The 13,134-nt window shown below is 42.7% G+C and overlaps 2 protein-coding genes across 5 annotated transcripts; one reads left to right on the top strand and one right to left on the bottom strand.

Moving 5' to 3' along the window:
* Window positions 1-2,066: 2,066 nt before the first annotated feature.
* On the bottom strand, window positions 2,067-4,702 carry LOC124047944 (dual specificity protein phosphatase 26-like). 3 transcript variants are annotated; one of them, XM_046368295.1, is made up of 4 exons: window positions 4,586-4,702; window positions 3,805-3,995; window positions 3,419-3,630; window positions 2,067-2,961 (listed from the first exon to the last, which is right to left on the bottom strand). In XM_046368295.1, exons 2-4 carry the CDS (start codon window positions 3,981-3,983, stop codon window positions 2,723-2,725), a joined length of 630 nt encoding a protein of 209 aa, XP_046224251.1. In that variant the 5' UTR covers window positions 3,984-3,995; window positions 4,586-4,702; the 3' UTR covers window positions 2,067-2,722. The 3 variants fall into 3 exon arrangements, with proteins under 3 accessions (XP_046224251.1, XP_046224250.1, XP_046224253.1); XM_046368294.1 differs by having other exon boundaries at window positions 3,805-3,998; window positions 4,586-4,696; XM_046368297.1 differs by lacking the exon at window positions 4,586-4,702 and adding an exon at window positions 4,528-4,580 and having other exon boundaries at window positions 3,805-3,998.
* Window positions 3,837-11,855, top strand: LOC124047943 (CMRF35-like molecule 1). 2 transcript variants are annotated; one of them, XR_006841145.1, is made up of 8 exons: window positions 3,837-4,001; window positions 8,109-8,270; window positions 8,695-8,702; window positions 9,646-9,957; window positions 10,324-10,443; window positions 10,591-10,699; window positions 10,778-11,289; window positions 11,353-11,855. XR_006841145.1 is itself a non-coding variant. In XM_046368293.1 (7 exons), exons 1-7 carry the CDS (start codon window positions 3,973-3,975, stop codon window positions 10,899-10,901), a joined length of 864 nt encoding a protein of 287 aa, XP_046224249.1. In that variant the 5' UTR covers window positions 3,837-3,972; the 3' UTR covers window positions 10,902-11,328. The 2 variants fall into 2 exon arrangements, 1 of the variants encoding a protein (XP_046224249.1); XM_046368293.1 differs by lacking the exon at window positions 11,353-11,855 and having other exon boundaries at window positions 10,778-11,328.
* Window positions 11,856-13,134: the final 1,279 nt, after the last annotated feature.

The following is a 13,134-nucleotide window of genomic DNA, read 5'->3' on the forward strand; positions in this document are numbered from 1 at the left end:
GCAAGCCTTCTTGACTTTGTCTGCATGCAGGGTTGAGGTCCATATCAATTCTGCTAATTAACATTCCTATTTTTTTGTATATATACTTTTTAATCTTTATTTAACTAGGCAGGTTAAGTTAAAAGCAAATTCTTATTTACAATGACGGCCTACCCCGGCCAACGCTGGCCCAATGCGCATCGCCCTATGGGACTCCCAATCACAGCCAGATGTGATACAGCCTGGATTCAAACCAGGTACTGTCGTGATGCCTTTTGCACTGAGATGCAGTGCCTTAGACCGGTGTGCCACCCAGGAGCATATATTGAAAACTACTCCAAATAATTGGCACTTGCTGAATGAACTGAACTGAAATGGGATTGAGGAGCGGTAGAGGAGCGGTAGAGATACTCTCAATGATCGGCTATGAAAAGCCAACTGACATTTACTCCTGGGGTGCTGACTTGCTGCACCCTCGATAACTACTGTGATTATTATTATTTGACTATGCTGGTCATTTACGAACATTTGAACATCTTGGCCATGTTCTGTTATAATCTCAGCACAGCACAGCCAGAAAAGGACTGGCCACCCCTCATAGCCTGGTTCCTCTCTAGGTTTCTTCCTAGGTTTTGGCCTTTCTATGGAGTTTTTCCTAGCCACTGTGCTTCTACACCTGCATTGCTTGCTGTTTGGGGTTTTAGGCTGGGTTTCTGTACAGCACTTTGAGATATGAGCTGATGTAAGAAGGGCTATGTAAATACATTTGATTTGATTTGATTGAGCTCAAAACAGCTTGCCATTATGCAAAGTAAATCCCCAAGGTTCAGCTGGTACAGAAGCCTAGCACATAAAATAACAAAAAACACAGTAGGTAGTAGGTAGCTACAGATGTAGTATTTTAATTTGACTTGTATTGTCACAGCAAAATAATCTGTGTGTGCCTATGTATTCACCCCCTTTGCTATGACGCCCCAAAATTAGATTGTGCAACCAATTACCTTCATAAGTCACATAATTAGTTAAATAAAGTCCACCGGTGTGCAATCTAAGTGTCACATGATCTATCACATGATCTCAGTATATATACACCTGTTCTGAAAGGACCCAGAGTCTGCAACACCACTAAGCAAGGGGCACCACCAAGCAAGCAGCACCATGAAGACCAAGGAGCTCTCCAAACAGGTCAGTTGTGGAGAAGTACAGATCAGGGTTGGGTTATAAACAAATATCAGAAACTTTGAACATCCCACAGAGCATCATTATCCATTACTAAAAAATGGAATGAATATGGCACCACAACAAACCTGCCAAGAAAGGGCCGCCCACCAAAACTCACGTACAAAGCAAGGAGGGCATTAATTCAATCTCCGCTGTGGAGCTTTGCAGCTCCTTCTGGATTATCTTTGGTCTCTTTGTTTTATCTCTGATTATCTGTCCACAGGACCACATTAAGCTGTACACTCAACAGAGCTTTACAAAAGAGTGGCCAGAAAAAAGCCATTGCTTAAAGAAAAAAATAAGCAAACACGTCTCGTGTTCGCCATAAGGCATGTGGGAGACTCCCCAAAAATATGGAAGAAGGTACTCTGGTCAGATGAGACTAAAATTGAGCTTTTTGTCCATCAAGGAAAACGCAATGTCTATAAAGACTGACGCCGGACAGGAGAAGCAGGAGTGAGGAGTCAGAAATGTATTCGGGAACAGACAAGGAAACAAGACAGGAACAGCATCAGAACACGGGTAAAACGGACATGAGACAATTAATCCCAGAGCAGGGAACAGAGCTTGGGAACAGAGCTTGGGAACAGACAGATATAGGGAAGGTAATGACACAAGTAATTGAGTCCACGTGAGTCCAATGATCGCTGATGCATGTTACGGGGGGAAGGCAGGTGTGCGTAGTGATTGTGGCTTGAGTGCGTAATGCACTCACCGAGAACACCATCCCCAGCATGATGCTGCCATGGTGGTGGCAGAATCATGCTGTGGGGAAGTTTTTTATCGTCAGGGACTGGGAAACTGGTCAGAATTGAAGGAATGATGGATGGTGCTAAAAACAGGGAAATTATTGAGGGAAACCTGTTTCAGTCTTCCAGAGATTTGAGACTGTGATGGAGGTTCACCTTCCAGCAGGACAATGATACTAAACATACTGCTAAAGCAACACTCGAGTAGTTTAAGGGGAAACATTTAAATGTCTTGGAATGGCCATTTGGGAATGATATGATTGTACATGTCATCAAAATGTCTCCATGTCTCTACTGCACTGTATAGGTTGAAGTTACTTCTATATAAGGCATGATTTATATCCCATTGATACGCAATTCTACCATATAGTTAGTACTGTATAACTGACCACAATACCTGGGCCTGTTAGTCAAGACCCAGGCGCTTTTATCCAAAGATAAAAAGGGGAACAGACAACTATTGTCACACGACCACACAGCAGGAAATACATTCTGCCTGACGTTTGAATTATATCCATTTCTGGTTGTAAACTGTTTTTCTGGTTTTGAAGATGTCATAAAACCAGATTCCGACCAATTGGTCTCTGTTTCAACCAGGTAAAGACGCCTTTTTCATGACGAGATGAAGACATGGGAAAGACAATGACACACACGTTGCTGATGTATTTTTCTGGTTGAAAAAATGGTTTACCCTGGTTAACCCAGGTTTTGTAGATGGGTTAGCATTGTTACAACTCTAAAGTAGTGTATTTAGCTGTGTTAGCCTGTTAGCTCTAAAGAGAGGTTGGAGAGGTCGGGGAGGTTGGGGAGTGTAGAGCCTTGCGGTTGTCCCGGAGGATGCTGTCCAGGCCGTTGAGCTGGCGTAGGAAGCCCCGGTTGGGGATTACGCCACGGTGGTCCTTCACTGCCTTGATGGCCTCCACCAGGGTCAGGTTCTGACGGATCATCAGGTAGGCCAGAACCAGCGTGGCCGAACGACTCACACCCACCGCACAGTGCACCAGCACCTTACCTAGAGGGGAGGGGGGGGTAAGGTAAGGAGAGAGAAGTAGGGTAGGAGGGAGAGAGAAAGAGAGGGAAGGAAGGAGGGAGAGAGAGGGAGGGAGGGAGGTACAGAAAGAGAAAGAAGAGAAGGAGAGAGAGAGAGAGAGAGAGAGAGAGAGAGATGAGGACGTGTTGACCTCCAGGGCAATTATACACACACAGGAACATCTGAACAGATCAACAGGTGTGGGATGAATATTTGTAGATGGTGTGCACCTAAGTACGTGTTAAGGTGTATGTGTGTGCAGATGTGAAGGTGTGTATGTGTATGTGTTTTTGTGTGTGTGTGTCTGCGTGAACTACTGCATGCGAGGGGGGCCATGCTTGAATTGTTGCAGGTGAATCGATTGTGCTGACTCAAGCCTCGGTTTTGCTGAGTGTGTTGAGTGTATGTGTGTGAGAGAGAGGAAGACATATTGACTCACCAGCGCTGCTGAGGGCTCTGTGTATGAACTCTGCAGCGGGGTAGAAGTTGACACTCATGTCGAAGGAGGGCGTGTCGTGGGCCTCGATGCCCTGGTAGGTGATGTCCATGCCAGCGTAGTACTCCGCCCCGCCGCGCCACTTACTCTGGGCACAGTTCAGGATGTGGGTGATGCCAAGCCGTGCCAGCTCACGCCGGTCTGATGCAATGTCTCTGCAGTACAGTTGTGTTGGGGAGGGCAATCAGTAAATTGATCAATTATTCAAGCAACCAATGACCAAATTAGCTGAAATTCAGATAGAGGCCTATCTCTTATGTCTAAAAAATGTTTGGATATCATATTAGACTTAGGAAAAAGCCCAATGTTTTGCAGCCTAGGTTACTCACTGGTCTCCAATGTAGAGCCTGGGCCAGACCTCGTCGGCATGGTTACACGCTGTTTTCCCAGTGTAGAGGAGCCGTTCCAGCTCAGACACTGTTAGCACCGGGGACCCGCGCCCCGAATCTTTCCTGTTGGGAGATCTCGAGCTGCTCCGGGACCGGGAGAACCGGGACATGAACGCCATCTGGGACGTGTGCTTCTGGTAGAAAAAGAATACATTTTTGTTGGTTGCGTTCCAGACCATCAATATCACAGCAGCATGCGCATATGACAAGATTGGTTTATCAGCTCTGTTAATGGTTCCTAAGACGTTAAATGCTTCTCAAGCCATTATGAGATATGTTTATCTACACAACGTTACTTTGTTAACAATATTTAATACTCGATATGTAATTGCCAAAAACGTGGCCCACTCATGTAGCCTATGAGTGAATAGATTTCGTTAATCAGAAAACATATTTTTGTTGTTGCGTGCATATGCTGGTGAAATCACCATCAGATAACACAATTGGCTTGCAGAGCAAAAACATAGTTATATGAACATATAAAGAATATCCACGTTTTAACGGTGGGCGACATTTATCTCTGCAATAATACGAGAGCGAATAATCAACATTAAAGCGCATCTATTTCTCTGATTCGCTTGAATTTCTTTGATGTCTATTTATTCTCGAGTTTATGCTTGATGCTACACAGTATTAATTAGAGTTATCTACACAATGCCTTACATCTTCTAACAACAGTACAAACCGGAGGAAAAAAAATCCCACAATAAGAATCATTCACCTTCTTCCTTCTCGTTTCACTTTCTATCTCTCGAGCGTCACCCCTCCTCTCCTCTCCTCACGCGACTACAGGGCGCCCATACTATCCGCCATGTTCCTCGCCTATTGAACATGATACAGCAACAGTGGGATGTAAAATGATGTAAAAATCATCAATAAACCCGGACCATATTTGACCATAAACAGGGTCACAGCAACACATTACTTACCAGGCAAATTTAAGATAACACACATTTTTCCTCAATATTGTAGCATACCTATGTTATTACTTTATTATGTTTACGAAACATTGTTTTGATAGCAACTAATTCGATTATTAGATTATATTACAGAAAGGGGCTTTTCACGAATGATACTGACCAATAAAACATTTAGTATAATAATATTCAATAAAGGCTGCTATAGATTATGAAGGGTACAATAGTTTAGACCAAAACACAACAACATGGCAGGTAGCCTAACTGTCAAGAGGTTGGTCCAGTAACTGAAAGGTTGCTGATTCGAATCCCAAGCTAACTAGGTGAATAATCTGTTGATGTGCCCTTGAGCAAGGCACTTAAACCTAATTGCGCCTGTAAGTTACTTGTCTACTAAATGACTAAAATGTTACTTGGCAAAGATGCCCTTTATCAGTCAGATGAACTTGTGGATACCATTTGTATGTCTCTGTGTGCAGTATGAAGGAAGTTAGAGGTACACTACATCACCAAAAGTATGTGGACACCCCTTCAAATTGGTGGATTTGGCTATTTCAGACACACCCGTTGCTGACAGCTGTATAAAATCAAGCACACGGCCATGCAATCTCCATAGACAAACACTGGCAGTAGAATGACCTTACTGAAGAGCTCAGTGAATTTCAACATGGCACTGTCATAGGATGCAACCTGATAGAACTGCCCCGGTCAACTGTAAGCGCTGTTATTGTGAAGTAGAAACAATTAGGAGCAAAGTGATAGGCCTCAGAAGCTCACAGAATGCACCGCAGAGTGCTGAAGCACGTAGAGCGGTTCCAGTCGTAGTCCCAAACTGCCAAGGTAGCAAGGTCAGCATAAGAGCTGTTCGTTGGGACAATAATGAAATGGGTTTCCATGGCCACGCAGCCGCACACAAGCCTAAGATCACCATGTGCAATGCCAAGCGTCGGCTGGAGTGATGTAAAGCTCGCCGCCATTGGACTCTGGAGCAGTGGAAACGTGTTCTCTGGAGGGATGGATCACGCTTCACCATCTGGCAGTCCGATGGACGAATTGTGCTTTAGCGGATGCCAGGAGAGCGCTACCTGCCCCCATGATTCGGGCTAGGCACATTAGTTCCAGTGAAGGGAAATCTATTGTATTAAAAATATTTTAAAATCCCCCCTTTTTCGTGATATCCAATTGGTAGATGCAGTCTTGTTCCATTGCTGCAACTCCCGTTTGGACTCAGGAGAGGCGAAGGTCGAGAGCCATGCGTCCTCTGAAACACGACCCTGCCAAGCCACACTGCTTCTTGACACAATCCTCGCTTAACCCGGATGTCAGCCACACCAATGTGTCGGAGGAAACACAACTGGTGATCGTGTCAGAGTGCATGCTAAGGCACAATGGGACAAGGACATCCCAGACAGCCAAACCCTTCCCTAACCCAGACGATGCTGGACCAATTGTGCACCGCCTCATGGGTATCCCAGTCGACTGCGACACAGCCCAGGATCAAACCCAGGTCTGTAGTGACACCTCAAGCACTGCGATGCAGGACACAATAGTGCAGTGCCTTAGACCACTGTGCCACTCAGGAGGCCCAGTGAAGGGAAATCTTAAAGCTATAGCATACAATGACATTCTAGGCGATTCTATGCTTCCAACTTTGTAGAAACAGTTTGGGAAGGTCCTTTCATGTTTCAGTATGACAATGCTCCCGTGCACAAAGTGAGGTCCATATAGAAATGGTTTGTCGAGACCATTGTGGAAGAACTTGAATGGCCTGGACAGAGCCCTGACCTCAACCCCATTGAACAACTTTGGGATGAATTGGAACACCAACTGCGAGCCAGGCCTAATCGCACAACATCAGTGCCCGAACTCACTAATGCTCTTGTGGCTGAATGGAAGCAAGTCACTACAGCAATGTTCCAACATCTAGTGGAAAGCCATCCCAGAAAAGTGGAGGCTGTTATAGCAGTAAAGGGGGGACCAACTTCATATTAATGCCTATGATTTTGGAATGAGATGTTTAACCAGTAGGTTTCCACATACTTTTGGCCATGTAGTGTATTTTTATGAGCCAATGCGAACTAGCGTTAGTGCAATGGCTGGAAGTCAGTCATGGTGCTAACACTAGTTAGCAACTTCCTTCAAACAGCATGCAGAGACCTAAAAATGGTATCCACGACTTAGTCTGACTCTGGGAAGTAGAAATCCCAAAGTATCCCTGTAAGGACCAGGACAGCCACCATGTAAATCATTTTTGAAGAAGAATCGCAGGTGGTTTTATCAGAATTGAATAACGTAGTGTGTGTGAGTTGAACAAAATTACATTCGGTTGTTGCAATGCAGGATGAAAATATGCCTATTTATTGAAGCTTCATTTAAGAATCGTGGTGTGTTGCACCATCTTGTGTTTAGATAAAGTACTGCATGCACACAGACTATTCACTGCAAAGTAGTTGCAGTGGTGGAAAAGGTACCCAATTGTCATACTTTAGTAAAAGTAAAGATACCTTAACAGAAAGTGACTCAAGTAAAAGTGAAAGTCACCCAGTAAAATACTACTTGAGTAAAAGTCTAAAAGTATTTGGTTCAAAATATACTTAAGTATCAAAAGTAAATGTAATTGATAAAATATACCTAAGTATCAAAAGTAAAAGTATAAATAATTTCAAATTCAGTGACCCTATCAGAGCAGGTCTGCTCTCCAGTACCACAGAACAAGCCTTGGAGAGAAGATAACCAGAGAGGATCTGACTTGCTATGTTATACGGCAGGGTAGCCTAGTGGTTAGAGCGTTGGACTAGTAACCGGAAGGGTGCAACGTCAAACCCCTGAGCTAAAAAGGTATAAATCTGTCGTTCTACCCCTGAACAGTTAACCCACTGTTCCTAGGCCGTCATTGAAAATAAGAATTTGTTCTTAACTGACCTGCCTAGTTAGATAAAGCTTTAAAAAATACCTAGAAGATATACCATAGGATCTGACTTGCTATGGTATTTTTTAAACCTTTATTTTAATAGGCAAGTCAGTTTTTTATTTACAATGACAGCCTAGGAACCGTGTTCAGGGGCAGAACGACAGATTTGTACCTTGTCAGCTCAGGGGTTTGAACTTGCAACCTTCCAATTACTAGTCCAACACTCTAACCACTAGGCTACCCTACCACCCCATTATATATAGTTTATTATCACAAGTTTTGTCTTGAAAAAGTCAGGGACTGATTGCTGAAGATGCTATTATTGACATAACTATCCATGAAAGTGCTATAGGCTACTGTACCTCAACACATTTAGCTTGTCACTTTAAAAACAAAAAAATAATCTATTCCTCAAGCTCTTCCAGGACAGCCTCAACTTTGTCCTGTCAGACCTCAACATGCAGTTGTTGGATGGGGCTCACAACAGCCTTCACGACCCCCACCTACGGTCCTTCTACAGCCCGCAGGACAGGCAGGAGAGACTGTTTAAGGCTGGCTGTAGAACCACTGATCAAAAGGTAGAATATACACACACACTACGTTATTGTTGCTATCTTACCCACATGTGCAGTGTAAAGGACTAAAACAGAAATGTCTGATGTTTTGAGGCCTCCTTTGTAGCTAGGTGCTCTGTTCCCGGAGTGTAAGCATATTGGATAAAGAAACAAATTAACTCTACGTAAATAAAGAATGAAATTCAGGTGACTGGACGACTTGGGTTACAACTAGCCTAGATAAGATATTACTTCCTGCCACAGATGGGGGCAGGTGCGCACAAATAGAACCAGGAAGAGAGTTACAGACATGGATGTTTAAGTAAAGTCATTGTCTTTGGTGCTTTGGTCCTTCACACACACGTTTGTGCACAGGTACTATATAACACGCAGACACAAGCTCACACATGGCTTCTCGTCTCTCCTTCTCCCTCCTCATCTTCTCCAGACTCTCAGGTAAGGGCACCATGTTTCTCTGAAGTGATTGTGCTCCATGAACTTAGGAACATGCTGACATTGAAGACAGGAGCAGCAGGTGGCTTCTGTTGGTTTCATACAAGAAAGTTGTATCTATATTTTAGATGTGAATATGTTTTAATCAACCCTGATTTATTTTTAAATACACTACTAGTCAAAAGTTTTAGAACACCTACTCATTCAAGAGTTTTTCTATATTTTTACTATTTTCTACATTGTAGAATGATAGTGAAGACATCAAACCTATGGAATCATGTAGTAAGCAAAACAAGTGTTAAGCAAATCAAAATATATTTTATATTTGAGATTCTTCAAAGTAGCCACCCTTTGCCTTGATGACAGTTTTGCACATTATTGGCATTCTCTCAACCACCTTCATGGGGTAGTCACCTGGAATGCATTTCAATTAACAGGTGTGCCTTCTTAAAATAACTTTGAACGTTTCTTCATGTGTAGTTAGAGGAAAAGCAGCCAAGAAGTGCTCAACATATGTGGGAACTCCTTCAAGACTATTGGAAAAGCATTCCAGGTGAAGCTGGTTGAGAGAATGCCAAGAATGTGCAAAGCTGTCATCAAGGCAAAGGGTGGCTATTTGAATAACCTCAAATATAAAATATATTTTGATTTGTTAAACACTTTTTTGGTTACTACATGATTCCACATGTGTTATTTCATAGCTTTGATGTCTACACTATTATTCTACAATGTAGAAAATAGTAAAAATAAAGAAAAACTCTTGAATGAGTAGGTGTTCAAAAACTTTTGACCGGTAGTGTGTATATATACGGTATAGCCCGAGAAATGTTCACTTACAGTTACCATGGAAAAGGGTACATCATTCCTGCACTGACAAGAAAAAGAACCCTAAAATCACAAGACATCTTAACATCTAATTGAATGTTTTCTGTTTCTATGTCTACAGGAACGGACGGGATTAGGTTGATGTCTGTGTGGACAGGAGACTCCATCGCCATCCCATGTATCTATCATCAGGATTACCTAAACCATGTCAAATACTGGTGTAAAGGGGATTCCTGGATTACATGCTCTTATGTGGTACGCACTGACCATCCCAACAGCAGTGGTAAAACCTCAATATCTGATGCCGTCAATCTGAGAACCTTTACTGTGACTATGAAAAGTCTAGAACAAAGAGATTCTGATATTTACTGGTGTGTAGTGGAGAAGAACGGACCAGATGAATGGCTAGAATTGTTCAAACTAGTCATTACATGTAAGAAGATCCCTGCACTGCTTGTGTCTGTGTTTAGTAAAGCACAATGAATAATGCTCAGTAATGTCTAATGAATAGTCCTGTTGATGAGTGTGTCACTGACATTCTTAGACAATTACTGACATTATTGCTTCATTTTCTGATAACTATCAACTAGCAAACTGACCCAAGAAATGTAGATAAAATGTTGAATGGCATAAATATCAGTACTGTAGAAGAATGACATTTGAAATACAATTCTGTGTCAGTCTATTTTGATAATGAAACTTACACATCACGTAACTTAGTGGTCTGTTGAATTAAGAGTCTTGAATGGACGTTGTTTTTCTGCTCCTGAGTTCTTGTGCTCTGAACCTCTCTATTCAGACTGTCCTATTGTTGACCAAGAGGAGACTGGAGTTGAGGGGGGTAGTGTTTTTACATCAATACCAACTATTCAAGAGATGTTTGCAGTTCAAACCACAACACAGTTTACCACCACCATCAGTAAGTACTGCGCATTCTCTTTTCACACAATATTGTGAATCAGTAATGCGAAAACTTCCCATTTTGATGTAGGTTCTGCTTTATATTCACACTTTGATCCTAGTCTGTGAAGTACTGATACTACGTTTTTTTCTTAAACATTGACAGCAATGCCAATGCCAACTACCCAAGAGCTCGCAGTTATGATGGGAGAATATGCACTATCCTCTTCCACCTCGCAGGCCTCAGTCAACAACACACACCATGGAGTCCAGCGGTAGGCTACACTATCCTATAGTCATTATGCAAAGATTTCATTTAATTACTATCTCAAAGCAATGCTATTCTTCTACAGATGGGAGCGAACATTATTCTACCTGCCGAAAACTGTTAATGCAGTGGTCTTCCTCTTGTGCACCATCATGGCTGTGGTGAAGTATAGGACAAACCGACTCCGAGGTCAAACTGAGGATGAGTAGAAACCTCTGAGGTGCCGCTTGGAGTATCACTTCACACACCACTGTGGACACACTCTCACATTCACTCACTATGGAAAAGTTATTCAATGTGTTTAACAGACATCTCAAGTGTTTCATGGTTAGCCTATATCTCAAGTGTTTCATGGTTAGCCTATATCTCAAGTGTTTCATGGTTAGCCTATATCTCAAGTGTTTCATGGTTAGCCTATATCTCAAGTGTTTCATGGTTAGCCTATATCTCAAGTGTTTCATGGTTAGCCTATATCTCAAGTGTTTCATGGTTAGCCTATATCTCAAGTGTTTCATGGTTAGCCTATATCTCAAGTGTTTCATGGTTAGCCTATATCTCAAGTGTTTCATGGTTAGCCTATATCTCAAGTGTTTCATGGTTAAGCCTATATCTCAAGTGTTTCATGGTTAGCCTATATCTCAAGTGTTTCATGGTTTTCAGGTTAGCCTATATCTCAAGTGTTTCATGGTTAGCCTATATCTCAAGTGTTTCATGGTTAGCCTATATCTCAAGTGTTTCATGGTTAAGCCTATATCTCAAGTGTTTCATGGTTAGCCTATATCTCAAGTGTTTCATGGTTAGCCTATATCTCAAGTGTTTCATGGTTAGCCTATATCTCAAGTGTTTCATGGTTAGCCTATATCTCAAGTGTTTCATGGTTAGCCTATGTGTACTTGTAAAATGGAACTCATGAAAGTGTTGTTGACAGATAGTTATTAAGTTGATTCATAGTTGATATTTGGTCATTTTGCATCCTAGGGACATTTTGAAGTTATATATCTTGAAAACTTGATTGCTGACAAGCAAAACATTTTGGGACGATGTCAACAATGGACTAATGAAACAAATACCAAAAGACAGTTTCTGGGTGGAGTTTTCCTTTAACAAATCCCATTCTGTCTATGTTCTCCAGCTTTATAAATGGAATATGAATGCCTTGCTAATAAACCATTTTAAAGACACTACTAATGATGTGAGCTCTATGTTCTGTGGGTTTGTGTGGGAAATTCTGATGAATCAAAAGTAGTTTCCTGACTTGGAGTGAACAATATAATGTACTGTATAGCTCGGTGGTAATGTATCATGACATCATGGAATGAGTTGACCTAAAACCATCAGTCCTCCGGTAAAGCAGCTTCATGTTAGAGGACATTGCGGTTTTGGAGCTATGTCTATGACCAGGGTTTGTTTCCTGTGTGGATACAGACTATGTTTATTGTATCTATTACTATTTATTTAGTCTCAAGATCTGTGTATTTTTTTAGGCAAAGGGAGTTCATATCTGGACTTTATCTAAATGTCTTAGAACCACATTAAGACTGGGTTGTGGGTGTCTGTGGCAGTGTGAGCTGGGGTTCTGTCTCTCTCTCCTTCATGTCTGTAGTGTGAGCTGGGTTTCTGTCTCTCTCTCTCCTTCATGTCTGTAGTGTGAGCTGGGGTTCGGTCTCTCTCTCTCCTTCATGTCTGTAGTGTGAGCTAGGGTTCTGTCTCTCTCTCTTCTCTCCTTCATGTCTGCAGTGTGAGCTGGGGTTCTGCCTCTCTCTCTCCTTCATGTCTGCAGTGTGAGCTGGGGTTCTGTCTCTCTCTCCTTCATGTCTGCAGTGTGAGCTGGGGTTCTGTCTCTCTCTCTCCTTCATGTCTGTAGTGTGAGCTGGGGTTCGGTCTCTCTCTCTCCTTCATGTCTGTAGTGTGAGCTAGGGTTCTGTCTCTCTCTCTTCTCTCCTTCATGTCTGCAGTGTGAGCTAGGGTTCTGTCTCTCTCTCTTCTCTCCTTCATGTCTGCAGTGTGAGCTGGGGTTCTGCCTCTTTCTCTCCTTCATGTCTGCAGTGTGAGCTGGGGTTCTGTCTCTCTCTCCTTCATGTCTGCAGTGTGAGCTGGGGTTCTGCCTCTCTCTCTCCTTCATGTCTGCAATGTGAGCTGGGGTTCTGTCTCTCTCTCTCCTTCATGTCTGTAGTGTGAGCTGGGGTTCTGTAGATCTCTCTCTTCCATCTCTGCAGTATGAACTGGGGTTCTGTAGATCTCTCCCTCTTCCATCCCTGCAGTATGAGCTGGGGTTCTGTAGATCTCTCTCTCTCTTCCATCTCTGCAGTGTGAGCTGGGGTTCTGTAGATCTCTCTCTCTTCCATCTCTGCAGTGTGAGCTGGGGTTCTGTAGATCTCTCTCTCTCTTCCATCTCTGCAGTGTGAGCTGGGGTTCTGTAGATCTCTCTCTCTCTTCCATCTC

The sequence above is a fragment of the Oncorhynchus gorbuscha genome, linkage group LG11 (assembly GCF_021184085.1).
Source record: "Oncorhynchus gorbuscha isolate QuinsamMale2020 ecotype Even-year linkage group LG11, OgorEven_v1.0, whole genome shotgun sequence".
NCBI lineage: Eukaryota > Metazoa > Chordata > Actinopteri > Salmoniformes > Salmonidae > Oncorhynchus > Oncorhynchus gorbuscha.

Bases quoted from the DNA above. Each gene is read 5' to 3' on its own strand.
- LOC124047943 (XM_046368293.1), top strand. From the start codon at position 3,973: ATGAACGCCATCTGGGACGTGTGCTTCTG. The intron at 4,002-8,108 runs GTAGAAAAAGAA...CTATTCCTCAAG, and splicing joins ATCTGGGACGTGTGCTTCTG to CTCTTCCAGGACAGCCTCAA. The intron at 9,958-10,323 runs GTAAGAAGATCC...CTCTCTATTCAG, and splicing joins GTTCAAACTAGTCATTACAT to ACTGTCCTATTGTTGACCAA.
- LOC124047944 (XM_046368295.1), bottom strand. From the start codon at position 3,983: ATGGCGTTCATGTCCCGGTTCTCCCGGTCCCGGAGCAGCTCGAGATCT. The intron at 3,631-3,804 runs GTGAGTAACCTA...ACTGTACTGCAG, and splicing joins AGGCTCTACATTGGAGACCA to AGACATTGCATCAGACCGGC. The intron at 2,962-3,418 runs GTGAGTCAATAT...CCTCCCCTCTAG, and splicing joins CAGAGCCCTCAGCAGCGCTG to GTAAGGTGCTGGTGCACTGT.